This window comes from Mobula hypostoma, chromosome 18, assembly GCF_963921235.1.
Source record: "Mobula hypostoma chromosome 18, sMobHyp1.1, whole genome shotgun sequence".
Taxonomy (NCBI): domain Eukaryota; kingdom Metazoa; phylum Chordata; class Chondrichthyes; order Myliobatiformes; family Myliobatidae; genus Mobula; species Mobula hypostoma.
The window spans coordinates 2,149,744-2,166,413 of NC_086114.1; the positions used below are offsets into that span (position 1 = coordinate 2,149,744).

General features: G+C 49.2%; 1 protein-coding gene across 4 annotated transcripts in view; it reads right to left on the bottom strand.

The window, feature by feature from the left end:
* Positions 1–16,670, bottom strand: part of caly (calcyon neuron-specific vesicular protein) — a 52,423-nt gene that overhangs the window by 11,204 nt on the left and 24,549 nt on the right. For all 4 annotated transcript variants that reach the window (XM_063070308.1, XM_063070310.1, XM_063070311.1 and 1 more), the window contains exons 3-4: positions 8,734–8,853; positions 8,527–8,640 (exon numbers count right to left, since the gene is read on the bottom strand). In XM_063070308.1, coding sequence (XP_062926378.1) covers positions 8,527–8,640; positions 8,734–8,853 — 234 coding nt within the window. The remainder of the gene's footprint in view (positions 1–8,526; positions 8,641–8,733; positions 8,854–16,670) is intronic.

The following is a 16,670-nucleotide window of genomic DNA, read 5'->3' on the forward strand; positions in this document are numbered from 1 at the left end:
CACACACTGTACTGAAACCGTCAGTCCACACAGCTCACACACTGTACTGAAACCGTCAGTCCGCACAGCTCACACACTGCACTGAAACCGTCAGTCAACCCAGCTCACACACTGCACTGAAACCGTCAGTCGTCACAGCTCACACACTGTACTGAAACCGTCAGTCGTCACAGTTCACACACTGCACTGAAACCGTCAGTCGTCACAGCTCACACACTGTACTGAAACCGTCAGTCCCCACAGCTCACACACTGTACTGAAACAGTCAGTCCGCCCAGCTCACACACTGTACTGAAACCGTCAGTCCGCACAGCTCACACACTGCACTGAAACCGTCAGTCCACACAGCTCACACACTGTACTGAAACCGTCAGTCTGCCCAGCTCACACACTGTACTGAAACCGTCAGTCCGCACGGCTCACACACTGTACTGAAACCGTCAGTCCGCACGGCTCACACACTGTACTGAAACCGTCAGTCCGCACGGCTCACACACTGTACTGAAACCGTCAGTCCGCCCGGCTCACACACTGTACTGAAACCGTCAGTCCGCACGGCTCACACACTGTACTGAAACCGTCAGTCCGCACAGCTCACACACTGTACTGAAACCGTCAGTCCACCCAGCTCACACACTGTACTGAAACCGTCAGTCGTCACAGCTCACACACTGTACTGAAACCGTCAGTCCCCACAGCTCACACACTGTACTGAAACCGTCAGTCCGCACAGCTCACACACTGCACTGAAACCGTCAGTCCCCACAGCTCACACACTGTACTGAAACCGTCAGTCCGCCCAGCTCACACACTGTACTGAAACCGTCAGTCCGCACGGCTCACACACTGTACTGAAACCGTCAGTCCACACAGCTCACACACTGTACTGAAACCGTCAGTCCGCACGGCTCACACACTGTACTGAAACCGTCAGTCCCCACAGCTCACACACTGTACTGAAACCGTCAGTCGTCACAGCTCACACACTGTACTGAAACCGTCAGTCCGCACGGCTCACACACTGTACTGAAACCGTCAGTCCGCACAGCTCACACACTGTACTGAAACCGTCAGTCTGCCCAGCTCACACACTGTACTGAAACCGTCAGTCCGCACGGCTCACACACTGTACTGAAACCGTCAGTCCGCACGGCTCACACACTGTACTGAAACCGTCAGTCTGCCCAGCTCACACACTGTACTGAAACCGTCAGTCCCCACGGCTCACACACTGTACTGAAACCGTCAGTCCGCACGGCTCACACACTGTACTGAAACCGTCAGTCCGCACGGCTCACACACTGTACTGAAACCGTCAGTCCGCACAGCTCACACACTGCACTGAAACCGTCAGTCCCCACAGCTCACACACTGTACTGAAACCGTCAGTCGTCACAGCTCACACACTGTACTGAAACCGTCAGTCCGCACAGCTCACACACTGTACTGAAACCGTCAGTCGTCACAGCTCACACACTGTACTGAAACCGTCAGTCGTCACAGCTCACACACTGTACTGAAACCGTCAGTCCGCACAGCTCACACACTGTACTGAAACCGTCAGTCCGCACAGCTCACACACTGTACTGAAACCGTCAGTCCACACAGCTCACACACTGTACTGAAACCGTCAGTCCGCACAGCTCACACACTGTACTGAAACCGTCAGTCGTCACAGCTCACACACTGCACTGAAACCGTCAGTCCGCACAGCTCACACACTGTACTGAAACCGTCAGTCTGCACAGCTCACACACTGTACTGAAACCGTCAGTCCGCACGGCTCACACACTGTACTGAAACCGTCAGTCCGCACGGCTCACACACTGTACTGAAACCGTCAGTCCGCACAGCTCACACACTGTACTGAAACCGTCAGTCTGCCCAGCTCACACACTGTACTGAAACCGTCAGTCCGCACGGCTCACACACTGTACTGAAACCGTCAGTCCGCACAGCTCACACACTGTACTGAAACCGTCAGTCCGCACAGCTCACACACTGTACTGAAACCGTCAGTCGTCACAGCTCACACACTGCACTGAAACCGTCAGTCCGCACAGCTCACACACTGTACTGAAACCGTCAGTCGTCACAGCTCACACACTGTACTGAAACCGTCAGTCCGCACAGCTCACACACTGTACTGAAACCGTCAGTCCGCACGGCTCACACACTGTACTGAAACCGTCAGTCTGCCCAGCTCACACACTGTACTGAAACCGTCAGTCCGCACGGCTCACACACTGTACTGAAACCGTCAGTCCGCACAGCTCACACACTGTACTGAAACCGTCAGTCGTCACAGCTCACACACTGTACTGAAACCGTCAGTCCGCACGGCTCACACACTGTACTGAAACCGTCAGTCCGCACGGCTCACACACTGTACTGAAACCGTCAGTCCGCACGGCTCACACACTGTACTGAAACCGTCAGTCTGCCCAGCTCACACACTGTACTGAAACTGTCAGTCCGCACGGCTCACACACTGTACTGAAACCGTCAGTCCCCACAGCTCACACACTGTACTGAAACCGTCAGTCCGCACAGCTCACACACTGTACTGAAACCGTCAGTCTGCACAGCTCACACACTGTACTGAAACCGTCAGTCCACCCAGCTCACACACTGTACTGAAACCATCAGTCGTCACAGCTCACACACTGTACTGAAACCGTCAGTCGTCACAGCTCACACACTGTACTGAAACCGTCAGTCGTCACAGCTCACACACTGTACTGAAACCGTCAGTCGTCACAGCTCACACACTGCACTGAAACCGTCAGTCCACCCAGCTCACACACTGTACTGAAACCGTCAGTCCGCACAGCTCACACACTGTACTGAAACCGTCAGTCCACACAGCTCACACACTGTACTGAAACCGTCAGGCTGCCCAGCTCACACACTGTACTGAAACCGTCAGTCCGCACGGCTCACACACTGTACTGAAACCGTCAGTCCGCACAGCTCACACACTGCACTGAAACCGTCAGTCCGCACAGCTCACACACTGTACTGAAACCGTCAGTCGTCACAGCTCACACACCGTACTGAATCCGTCAGTCTGCCCAGCTCAGACACTGTACTGAAACTGTCAGTCCGCACAGCTCAGACACTGTACTGAAACCGTCAGTCCCCACAGCTCACACACTGTACTGAAACCGTCAGTCCACACAGCTCACACACTGTACTGAAACAGTCATTCCACACAGCTCACAGACTGCGCTGAAACCGTCAGTCCACACAGCTCACACACTGTACTGAAACCGTCAGTCCACCCAGCTCACACACTGCACTGAAACCGTCAGTCGTCACAGCTCACACACTGTACTGAAACCGTCAGTCGTCACAGCTCACACACTGCACTGAAACCGTCAGTTCCCACAGCTCACACACTCTACTGAAACCGTCAGCCCGCACGGCTCACACACTGTACTGAAACCGTCAGTCCGCCCAGCTCACACACTGTACTGAAACCGTCAGTCCGCGCAGCTCACACACTGCACTGAAACCGTCAGTCCACACAGCTCAGACATTGTACTGAAACCGTCAGTCTGCCCAGCTCACACACTGTAATGAAACCGTCAGTCCGCACGGCTCACACAGTGTACTGAAACCGTCAGTCCGCACGGCTCACACACTATTCTGAAACCGTCAGTCGTCACAGCTCACACACTGTACTGAAACCGTCAGTCGTCACAGCTCACACACTGCACTGAAACCGTCAGTCCCACAGCTCACACACTGTACTGAAACCGTCAGTCGTCACAGCTCACACACTGTACTGAAACCGTGAGTCGTCACAGCTCACACACTGCACTGAAACCGTCAGTTCCCACAGCTCACACACTCTACTGAAACCGTTAGCCCGCACGGCTCACACACTGCACTGAAACCATCAGTCCGCCCAGCTCACACACTGTACTGAAACCGTCAGTCCGCGCAGCTCACACACTGCACTGAAACCGTCAGTCCACACAGCTCACACACTGTACTGCAACCGTCAGTCTGCCCAGCTCACACACTGTACTGAAACCGTCAGTCCGCACGGCTCACACAGTGTACTGAAACCGTCAGTCCGCACGGCTCACACACTATTCTGAAACCGTCAGTCGTCACAGCTCACACACTGTACTGAAACCGTCAGTCGTCACAGCTCACACACTGCACTGAAACCGTCAGTTCCCACAGCTCACACACTGTACTGAAACTGTCTGACTGGGTGGCTCAGTTCTCCCTGTAACTTGGAAGGCATCTCAAACCCTGTCACCCCTGGGCTCGGTACTTTAACAAGAGATCCTCCGATGAAAAAATTCATAGTTCAAAGTAAAATTATTCTCATAGTATATATGTATATGTCACCATATACAACCCTGAGATTTATTTTCTTGCAGGCATTCACAGTAGATTCAAAGAAACACAACAGAATCAATGAAAAGCAGCGCATGACAGAGATGGACAACAACCAATGTGATAAAGACAACAACTGGCAAACACAAAACGAAAATCTGAAAAATAAATAAAGCTATTAATATTAAAAACACAAGTTGTAGAACCCTTAAAAGCGAGTCCATAGGTTGTAGCATCAGATCAATGTTGGGGTGAGTTTTGGTTCAAGAGTCTGACAGTTGAGGGGTATTAACTGTTCCTGAACCTTATGATGTGAGTTCTGGGTTTCCTGTACCTTCCTGATGGCAGCGATGAGAGGAGAGCATGGCCTGGGTGCTGGGAGACCCTGTTGATGGCTGCTGCCACTCTCCTGTAATGACTTACCTTGTAAATGCTACCCACCTTCATCCCTACCCATTTGTCACTGTTCCTCCTGTGACTTTAGCAGTCCCTCTTACCATGAAGAGTGTAAATCATGATGGCAAGAAATAAAGTAATTAGTTTTACTTGTCACACGTGTCGAAATAGAGAAACATACAGTGAAATGTATCGCTTGCATCAAATCAAATGAAATCAGCCAGGTTGGTAATGGGCGGCCCACAAGTGATGCCATGATTCCACTGCTGACATAACATGCCCACTGCTCAGAAACCCCAACCGGAATATGTTTTTGGAATGTGGGAGGATACAGGAGCACCCAAAGGGAACCAACGCTGTTATGGAGTGAGCAGACATCAGTGGGAATTGAAGCTCCATCTTCCAGCAAACACTAAGCAATGTAGTAACTGCTTTACTGCTGTGCCACTCCCGCCTTGCACAGTTCCTGCCACAACCTCATCAGTCCTTCTTGCCACGAACACTGTGAACCACAAACTCACAACATAAAGAGGTTGAGCTTTATTTCTCACATCTGCATTGAAACACAGTGAAATGAGTCGCTTGGATCACCGACCAACACAGTCCGAGGACGTACTGGGAGCAGCCCACAAGTATTGCCATGCCTCCAGTACCAGCGTAGCCTGCCCACGACCCACTCGTCCGTATGCCCACGACTCACTAGTCCGTATGCCCACAACACACTCGTCCGTATGCCCACAACTCACTAGTCCGTATGCCCACAACTCACTAGCCCGTATGCCCACAACACACTCGTCCGTATGCCCACAACTCACTAGCCCGTATGCCCACAACACAGTCGTCCGTATGCCCACAACTCACTAGCCCGTATGCCCACAACTCACTAGTCCGTATGCCCACGACTCACTAGCCCGTATGCCCACAACTCACTCGTCCGTATGCCCACAACTCACTAGTCCGTATGCCCACAACTCACTAGCCCGTATGCCCACAACACACTCGTCCGTATGCCCACAACTCACTAGCCCGTATGCCCACAACTCACTAGTCCGTATGCCCACAACTCACTAGTCCGTATGCCCACGACTCACTAGCCCGTATGCCCACAACTCACTAGCCCGTATGCCCACAACTCACTAGTCCGTATGCCCACAACTCACTAGCCCGTATGCCCACAACACACTCGTCCGTATGCCCACAACTCACTAGCCCGTATGCCCACAACACAGTCGTCCGTATGCCCACAACTCACTAGCCCGTATGCCCACAACTCACTAGTCCGTATGCCCACGACTCACTAGCCCGTATGCCCACAACTCACTCGTCCGTATGCCCACAACTCACTAGCCCGTATGCCCACGACTCACTAGCCCGTATGCCCACAACTCACTAGCCCGTATGCCCACAACTCACTCGTCCGTACGCCCACAACTCACTAGTCCGTATGCCCACAACCCACTCGTCCGTATGCCCACAACTCACTAGTCCGTATACCCACAACTCACTCGTCCGTATGCCCACAACTCACTCGTCCGTATGCCCACAACTCACTAGCCCGTATGCCCGCAACCCACTCGTCCGTATACCCACAACTCACTAGACCGTATGCCCACAACTCACTATCCTGGATGCCAGAGCAGCCCCAGGAAACTCATATGGACACGGGAAGAATGTGTAAACTCCTTACAGACAGCGGTGAGAATTGTACCCAGGTCACTACTGCTGTAAAATGCTACTCTAGCTGCAATGCTACCATGCCATCTTATCGACAACAACTCCAAGAAAATACACTCACAACTTTAATGACATTCAGTGTAGGCAGTCTACCCCAAATCTAGGACACGTCATCCTTCAAGGTTAGCTCAGAAAAAAAGCCCTTTTCCATTGGCACCAATGCTAATTTGGACTCTCGGCCTGACCTGATTCTGCAACATGGTGGAACCTCGCTCTGGTGGGGAGTTCCTTCAGTTACCTGCAGTAAATCTATGCAGAGACAAATTGCAGGTGGAACAAGTGCTACACCTCCTCCCTCACTACCAGTCACGGCAGCAAACAGTCCTTCCAGGTGAGGTGACACTTCACCTGGGAGCTTGTTGGGAACATCTACTGGATCCGGTGCTCCCAGTGTGACCTCCTGTACACCAGTGAGCTCCAATATATATTGGGAGACTGCTTCTCTGTGCACTAGAAAAAGCAGGATATCTCAGTGGCCACCCATTTCAATTCTACTTCTTATTCCCATTTCGACATGTCAGTCCATGGCCTCCTCTACTGCTGCAATGAGGCCACACTCAGGCTGAAGGAGAAACACCTTATATTCTGCCTGCGAAGCCTCCAACCTGAACATTAATTTCTCAAATGCCAGTAATTGACACTCCCTTTCACTTCACCATTCCCCCATTCCTGTTTCCCTCTCTCACCTTATCTCCTTACCTGCCCATCACCTCCCTCTAGTGCTCCTCCCCTTCCCTTTCTTCCATTATCTTCTACCTCCTTCTGCAGCCCTTTATCTCTTTCACCAATCAACTTCCCAGCTCTTTACTTCACCCTCCTCCTCTCTTGGTTTCACCTAGCACCTACCACCTTGTCCTTCTTCCTCCCCTCCTCCCACATTATTGCTCTGACTTCTCATCTTTTTTTCCGGTCCTGATGAAGGGTCTCGGCCCGAAACCTCGACTGTACTTTTTTCCACAGATGCTGCCTGGCCTGCTGAGTTCCTCCAGCATTTTGTGTGTGTTGCTTGGATTTCCAGCGTCTGCAGATTTTCTCTTGTAGGCACTATCTTAGTTCCTTAATCTCTCTCGTTGCATAGTGGACCTCCATCATTATCCGTTCCACTTTCTTTTGTTCTATCAACTCTTAATAAAATGATTGTGAAGCAACTTGTTTTGTGCCTCTTTCCTGACTTCTGAAAGAACCTTGGATTTAAACATCAAAATCCAACAACCTGTAATGAAATGAACTCCTGTATATTTAGATAATCTCACAGGACCTGGGGGAATTAAACCCAGGTGATAATAGCCAGCTTGGATTCATTCTGTCTGTGGAATAGAGCATCAGGATTTGGGAATATGAAATGATCCACCCAACCACAAAGATATGAAAAGCCACCGTGGTCTTAATTCTCAGTACTCTGAAATGGCTATAACGGAAGAGGTCGTTATTTGGCAGGTAGAAAATACACAGAGTACACAACACGGTAATGTAGTGATGTTATCACAGCTCGGGTCATCGGGGTTCAGAGTTTTATCCCAGTGTCCTCTGTCGGGAGCCGCCAAATGCGTTCCTCGTGGAATGTGTGGGCTTCCTCTGGGTCCTCCGGTTTCCTCCTACACTCCTGAGACCTACTAGGTAGGTCTATATTATGGTACACTATAACACACTAGACACAGTTCACTATTTTAATGAAACCTTTCTCCACAGAGCCCTGTCCTCCAGTTATCTGTTAACATGCTCGTGTTGTTCTGCACTAATCTGCAAGAGGTGGATAAACTCCCTTAGGGTGAATGGCTAGGATCCCGCAATCCACTGTCCTCTCTACTCATGACGTATCTCACCAGTGCGTGGCTGGAAGAGTTAGCTATGTACGAGAAACACATCGTACAGACTTCTGGATCTCTTCGCATTGTTGTGACAGACAACTGAAGTATCTGAAGATTTTTACTGTGACAACATGCCCTCGTTCCCTACAACACTGCCTAATGATATTTCCATCATCCCTATAATCAGTACTGCAACGTACGAAATTAGCAGAAATGCTGACAGTGCGCTTACCTTAAATACGAAACCTTCGGGGCAGCTTAACTGATCGTACCAGAATGCCTTGTACATGACGAGCATCAAGAGGCAGGCGAGGAACGCCATGGTGATGATGATCAATCCCGTGAGCTGTACGGATCAAAGCAGATCTCCCGTGAGGAGGACACAGAGCCATTCAACAGGCAGAGAATGAGAACCAGGGCAATGAGCAGTGTCACCTACCTTGACTTTCTCAGAGACTTCATCATAAAGATTAATGTTCAGCTTCTTAATCCCCGGGATGTGCAGCTTCCTCTTCTTCTTCTGCTGGATCTGATACTCAGTCCTGGTCTTCACTACCACCTGGGCAGTGCATGAAAGCAAGAGAGATCAGGAGCAGATTGAGGTAGCAGCAAAGTGAAATGGGACTCATTAAGTTCTCCTCACTCTCCATATCTCTATGAAGCAGTCTTCACTTTCTGTCTAAGGGATGCGAACATAATAGATGGGCTGAATGGCCTCTATGCTAGTACTATTTGACCCCATGAATCAGTGTGACATCCTGCCGCAGCCATTAGTTAGACGGAGAGGAAGGGAGCTTCAGTGCAATGCTTTTTGAAACTGTCTGTTAAGTTCAGACAGAGCAGACAGGACCACAAGTGCACAGTTCATTGAAAGTGTTGTCACAGGTACCGAGGTGATGGAAAAAAGCATTTTGTACGCTGGCCACCATCAGTCAGGGCACTAAGTGTAAGAGTTGAAACATTATGATAGATGATAGGACACAGCAGCAGAATTAGGCTGTTTGACTCCTCAGGTCTGCCCTGCCATTCAATTATGGCCGATTTCCCTCTCAACCCCATTCTTATGCTTTCTCCCTGTAACCTTTGATGCCCTGCGTAATCAAGAATCCATCAACCTTCACTTTAAATATTCCCAGTGAGCTGGTTTCCCTGGCCATGTGTGGCAATGAATTCCACAGATTCACCACTCCTCATTTCTGTACTGAAGTGATTTCCTTCCTTTCTGAGGCTGTGTCCTCTGGTGCAAGATTCCCAGCATTACTGAAGACTCACAGTATTTATTACAGATGTACAAGTTATTAGTGAGGCCACACAGTGCACAGTTTTAGTAAGCTTGTTATAGGAAAGTAGTGGTCAAACTGGAACCAATGAGATAAGATTTTCTCGGGTGTTAGCAGGATTAGAGGACTTGAGTTTGAGGGAGATGTTGGCCAGGTTATGTCTTAAGGAAATTCCTTGAAATGTAGGACAATGAGGAGTGACCTTACGCAAAGATAAGGTGGATGGTACAGGCTGGGGGCGGGGTATAAAACTAGGGGCCATTGATTTAGTGTGAGAGGAGAAAATTTAAAAGGGCCCTGAGAGACAACTTTCTTCACACAGATAGTAAATACACGGAACGAGCTGTCAGAGGAGGTGGACAAGGCAAGTCCAGTAGTATCATTTTGGAAGCATTCGAAGAGGCAAATGGAGGGGCAGGGCTTAGAGAGGTACCGGCCAGGCACAGGACATTAGGACGAGCTGAATGGGTACTGTGGTCAACACGGAGTGGTGTGGCCAAAGAGCCTGTATTACTCAGGTTTATTACCACTGACTTACAAGATGTGAAATATGCAGTTCTGTGGCAGTAGAACAGTGCAAACATGTAAAAATCACATGAATAAATAAATAGCACAAAGAAAGGGATGAGAAGGTAATGTTCATGGGCTCACTGATTGTTCAGAAATCTGATGTTGGAAGGATGAAGCTGTTTCTGAAGCTACCTCTGACGTAAGACCATAAGACATAGGAGCAGAATTAGGCCATCTGGCCCATCGAGTCTGCTCCGCCATTCAATCATGGCAGATCCTTTTTTTTCCTCCTCAGCCCCACTCCCTTGCCTTCTCCCTGTAACCTTTGATGCCTTGTCCAATCAAGAAACTATCAATCTCTGCCTTAAATACACCTAACTGCCTCCACAACTGCTTGTGGTAATAAATTCCTCAAATTCACCACCCTCTGGCTAAGAAATTTCTCTGCTTCTCTGTTTTGAAAGGGTGCCCCTCTATCCTGAGGCTGTGCCCTCTTGTCCTAGACTCCCCCATCATGGGAAATATCCTATCCACATCTACTCTGTCTCGGTCTTTCAACATTCGAAAGGTTTCAATCACATACTCCCTCATCCTTCTCAGATCCAACAAGTACAGAGCTATCAAACGTTCCTCGTATGATAACCATTTCATTCCTGGAATCATCTTTGTGAACTTCTCCTGGACTCCCTCCAATACCAGCACATCTTTTCTAAGTTGAGGGGCCCAAAACTATTCACAATACTCAAGGTGAGGCCTCACCAGTGCCTTATAAAGCCTCAGCATCACATCTCTGCTCTTGTATTCTAGACCTCTTGAAATGAATGCTAACGTTGCATTTCCCTTCCTCAGCACCAACTCTACCTGCAAGTTAACCTTTAGGGTTTCTGCACAAGGACTCCCAAGTCTCTTTGCATCTCAGATTTTTGTTTTTTTTTCCCCATTAAGAAAATAGTCTGCACATTTGTTTCTACTACCAAAGCGCATGACCATGCATTTTCCAACATTATAGTTCATGTTCCCTTCTCCTAATCTGTCCAAGTCCTTCTGCATCTTACCTGTTTCCTTGACACTACCTGCCCTTCCACCAATCTTCGTATTGTCTGCAAACTTGGCAACAAAAGTCATCTATTCCATCATCTAAATCATTTATATACTAGAGAAAAAGAAGTGGTCCCAACACCAACCCCTGTGAAACACCAGTAGTCAGTGGCAGCCAACCAGAAAAGGATCCTTTTAATCCCACTTGCTGCCTCCTGCCACTCAGCCAATGCTCTAATCATGTTAGTAGCTTTCCTGTAATATCAAGGGTTCTTGACTTGGTAAGCAGCCTCATGTGTGGCACCTTGTCAAAGGCCTTCTGAAAGTCCAAATATACAACATCTACTATACTTTACTCTTTTAACCTTATATTTTCTTCCTCTTTTGATCTCTTTCTGTATTATAATCAAATGGTTGCTTCCCAGTTCTGCCGGTGAGCTGTCGAGTGTCTGTGGACACTCACCTGTCATTACCTGCTTTTCTCTGGGGGAAAAGTTTCCTCAAGGCAGCTGACCTGATTGAAAGACTGAGACAGGGAAATGGCGACGGCTGCAGCCACCAAAGGTATTTTAGTATCAGTGGCAAAAAGGTAGGATCTCCTGTTGCTCACCTATTTCAGTTTGACTTCCCATTCACATTCTGACATGTCACACCAAGGCCCCTACAGCCATGCTGAGGACATACTCCGGTTGGATGAGTAAAACCTCATATTCCATCTGGGTAACCTCCAATCTGACAGCATAAACATCAGTTTTTCCAACATCTGGTAATCTCTTCCCCTCCACCTTCTCTCTTTTTCCATTCACCATTATGGTTCCCTTCTCACCACTTTGTCTTCTCCTCACCTGCCCATCACCTCCCTCCAGTTTCCCTCCCTTTCCCTTTCTCCCATTGTCCACTCTCGGTTCCTTTTTTTTCAGCCCTTTCCCACCTATCACCTCCCAGCTTCTCACTTCATCGTCCCTCTCCCCCACCCACACACCTTCCCCCTCACCTGGTCTCACCTATCACCACCCAGCTTCTCACTTCATCCCCCCCTGTCCCCTCCCCGACGCACCTTCCCCCTCACCTGGTCTCACCTATCACCACTCAGCTTCTCACTTTATCCCCCCTCTCCCCTCCCTCACGCACCTTCCCCCTCACCTGGTCTCACCTGTCACCTCCCAGCTTCTCACTTCATCCCCCCTCTCCTCCACCCACCCACCTTCCCCCTCACCTGGTCTCACCTATCACCACCCAGCTTCTCACTTCATCTCCCCTCTCCCCCACCCACCCACCTTCCCCCTCACCTGGTCTCACCTACCACCACCCAGCTTCTCACTTCATCCCCCTCTCCCCCACCCACCCACCTTCCCCCTCACCTGGGCTCACTTATCACCACTCAGCTTCTCACTTCATCCCCCCTCTCCTCCACTCACCCACCTTCCCCCTCACCTATCACCACCCAGCTTCTCACTTCATCCCCCTCTCCCCCACCCACCCACCTTCCCCCTCACCTGGTCTCACCTATCACCTCCCATTGTCTCACTTCATCCCCCCTCTCCTCCACCCACCCACCTTCCCCCTCACCTGGTCTCACCTATCACCACCCAGCTTCTCACTTCATCCCCCCTCACCTGGTCTCACCTATCACCACCCAGCTTCTCACTTCATCCCCCTCTCCCCCACCCACCCACTTTCCCCCTCACCTGGTCTCACCTATCACCACCCAGCTTCTCACTTCATCCCCCTCTCCCCCACACACCCACCTTCCCCCTCACCTGGTCTCACCTATCACCACCCAGCTTCTCACTTCATCCCCCTCTCCCCCACCCACCCACTTTCCCCCTCACCTGGTCTCACCTATCACCACCCAGCTTCTCACTTCATCCCCCTCTCCCCCACACACCCACCTTCCCCCTCACCTGGTCTCACCTATCACCACCCAGCTTCTCACTTCATCCCCTCCCCCACCCACCCAACTTCCCCCTCACCTGGTCTCACCTATCACCACTCAGCTTCTCCCTTCATCCCCCCTCTCTTCCACCCACCCACCTTCCCCCTCACCTGGTCTCACCTATCACCACCCAGCTTCTCACTTCATCCCCCCTCTCTTCCACCCACCCACTTTCCCCCTCACCTGGTCTCACCTATCACCACTCAACTTCTCACTTCATCCCCCTCTCCCCCACCCACCCACCTTCCCCCTCACCTGGTCTCACCTATCACCACCCAGCTTCTCACTTCATCCCCCTCTCCCCCACACACCCACCTTCCCCCTCACCTGGTTTCACTTATCACCACCCAGCTTCTCACTTCATCCCCCCTCTCCTCCACCCACCCACCTTCCCCCTCACCTGGTCTCACCTATCACCTGTCAGCTTGTACTCCCCCCTCCCACCAGCTTCTTATTCTGACTTTCTCCCCTTCCTTTCCAGCCTGATGAATGGTCTTGGCTTGAAACATCAGCAGTTTATTCCTGTCTGTAGATGTTGCCTGACCTGCCGAGTTCCTCCAGCAAATTCTGCCAGCTCTGCTATGGGCATTCACCACTCTCCCAACGTCAAAGGCATCTGCCTCAGAAAGGCAGCTCCCAACACTCAGGACATGCCCCCTTCTCATTGCTCCCATCAGGGAGACGATGCAGGAGCCTGAAGGCACACACTCAACATTTTAGGAACAGCTTCTTCCCCTCTGCCACCAGATTCCTGCATGGAGAATGAACCCAATAACACTACCTCATTATTTCTGCTCTCTTTTTGCACTCCTGATTTAATTTTATTTGTAACTTAGAGAATTTGTTGTATATTGAGCTATGCTGTTGCCGTAAAACAACAAATGCCGTGACAAATGATATTAAACCTTATTCAGATTCTGCTGTGCAAGTTGCTCAAGATCTCCAGCATCTGCAGAGTCTTGCGTGCTTAAGCTTTTACACTGTGTCATTTTAAAATTCTTTCCTAAAGGATTTATTGTGTTAGAAACATAGAAACATAGAAAATAGGTACAGGAGTAGGCCATTCGGCCCTTCGAGGCTGCACCGCCATTCAGTATGATCATGGCTGATCATCCAACTCAGAACCCCGCCCCAGCCTTCCCTCCATACCCCCTGATCCCCGTAGCCACAAGGGCCATATCTAACTCCCTCTTAAATATAGCCAATGAACTGGCCTCAACTGTTTCCTGTGGCAGAGAATTCCACAGATTCACCACTCTCTGTGTGAACAAGTTTTTCCTCATCTCGGTCCTAAAAGGCTTCCCCTCTATCCTCAAACTGTGACCCCTCGTTCTGGACTTCCCCAACATCGGGAACAATCTTCCTGCATCTAGCCTGTCCAATCCCTTTAGGATTTCATACGTTTAAATCAGATCCCCCCTCAATCTTCTAAATTCCAACGAGTACAAGCCCAGTTCATCCAGTCTTTCTTCATATGAAAGTCCTGCCATCCCAGGAATCAATCTGGTGAACCTTCTTTGTACTCCCTCTATGGCAAGGATGTCTTTCCTCAGATTAGGGGACCAAAACTGCATACAATACTCCAGGTGTGGTCTCACCAAGGCCTTGTACAACTGCAGTAGTACCTCCCTGCTCCTGTACTCGAATCCTCTCGCTATAAATGCCAGCATACCATTCGCCTTTTTCACCGCCTGCTGTACCTGCATGCCCACTTTCAATGACTGGTGTATAATGACACCCAGGTCTCGTTGCACCTCCCCTTTTCCTAATCGGTCACCATTCAGATAATAATCTGTTTTCCTATTTTTGCCACCAAAGTGGATAACTTCACCTTTATCCACATCAAATTGCATCTGCCATGAATTTGCCCACTCACCCAACCTATCCAAGTCACCCTGCATCCTCTTAGCATCCTCCTCACATCTAACACTGCCGCCCAGCTTCGTGTCATCCGCAAACTTGGAGATGCTGCATTTAATTCCCTCATCCAAGTCATTAATATATATTGTAAACAACTGAGGTCCCAGCACTGAGCCTTGCGGTACCCCACTAGTCACTGCCTGCCATTCTGAAATGGTCCCGTTTATTCCCACTCTTTGCTTCCTGTCTGCTAACCAATTCTCTATCCACATCAATACCTTACCCCCGATACCGTGTGCTTTAAGTTTGCACACTAATCTCCTGTGTGGGACCTTGTCAAAAGCCTTTTGAAAATCCAAATATACCAGATCCACTGGTTCTCCCCTATCCACTCTACTAGTTACATCCTCAAAAATTTCTATGAGATTCGTCAGACATGATTTTCCTTTCACAAATCCATGCTGACTTTGTCCGATGATTTCACCACTTTCCAAATGTGCTGTTATCACATCTTCGATAACTGACTCCAGCAGTTTCTCCACCACCGACGTTAGGCTAACCGGTCTATAATTCCCCGGTTTCTCTCTCCCTCCTTTTTTAAAAAGTGGGGTTACATTAGCCACCCTCCAATCCTCAGGAACTAGTCCAGAATCTAACGAGTTTTGAAAAATTATCACTAATGCATCCACTATTTCTTGGGCTACTTCCTTAAGCACTCTGGGATGCAGACCATCTGGCCCTGGGGATTTATCTGCCTTTAATCCCTTCAATTTACCCAACACCACTTCCCTACTAACATGTATTTCGCTCAGTTCCTCCATCTCACTGGACCCTCTGTCCCCTACTATTTCTGGAAGATTATTTATGTCCTCCTTAGTGAAGACAGAACCAAAGTAATTATTCAATTGGTCTGCCATGTCCTTGCTACCCATAATTAATTCACCTGTTTCTGTCTGTAGGGGACCTACATTTGTCTTTACCAGTCTTTTCCTTTTTACATATCTATAAAAGCTTTTACAGTCAGTTTTTATGTTCCCTGCCAGTTTTCTCTCATAATCTTTTTTCCCCTTCCTAATTAAGCCCTTTGCCTTCCTCTGCTGAACTCTGAATTTCTCCCAGTCCTCAGGTGAGCCACTTTTTCTGGCTAATTTGTATGCTTCTTCTTTGGAATTGATACTATCCCTAATTTCTCTTGTCAGCCACGGGTGCACTACCTTCCTTGATTTATTCTTTTGCCAAACTGGGATGAACAATTGTTGTAGTTCATCCATGCAACCTTTAAATGCTTGCCATTGCATATTCACCGTCAATCCTTTAAGTGTCATTTGCCAGTCTATCTTAGCTAATTCATGTCTCATACCTTCAAAGTTACCCCTCTTTAAGTTCAGAACCTTTGTTTCTGAATTAACTATGTCACTCTCCATCTTAATGAAGAATTCCACCATATTATGGTCACTCTTACCCAAGAGGCCTCTCACGACAAGATTGCTAATTAACCCTTCCTCATTGCTCAAAACCCAGTCTAGAATAGCCTGCTCTCTAGTTGGTTCCTCGACATGTTGGTTCAAAAAACCATCCCGCATATATTCCAAGAAATCCTCTTCCTCAGCACCTTTACCAATTTGGTTCACCCAATCTACATGTAGATTGAAGTCACCCATTATTACTGCTGTTCCTTTATTGCACACATTTCTAATTTCCTGTTTAATACCATCTCCGACCTCACTACTACTGTTAGGTGGCCTGTACACA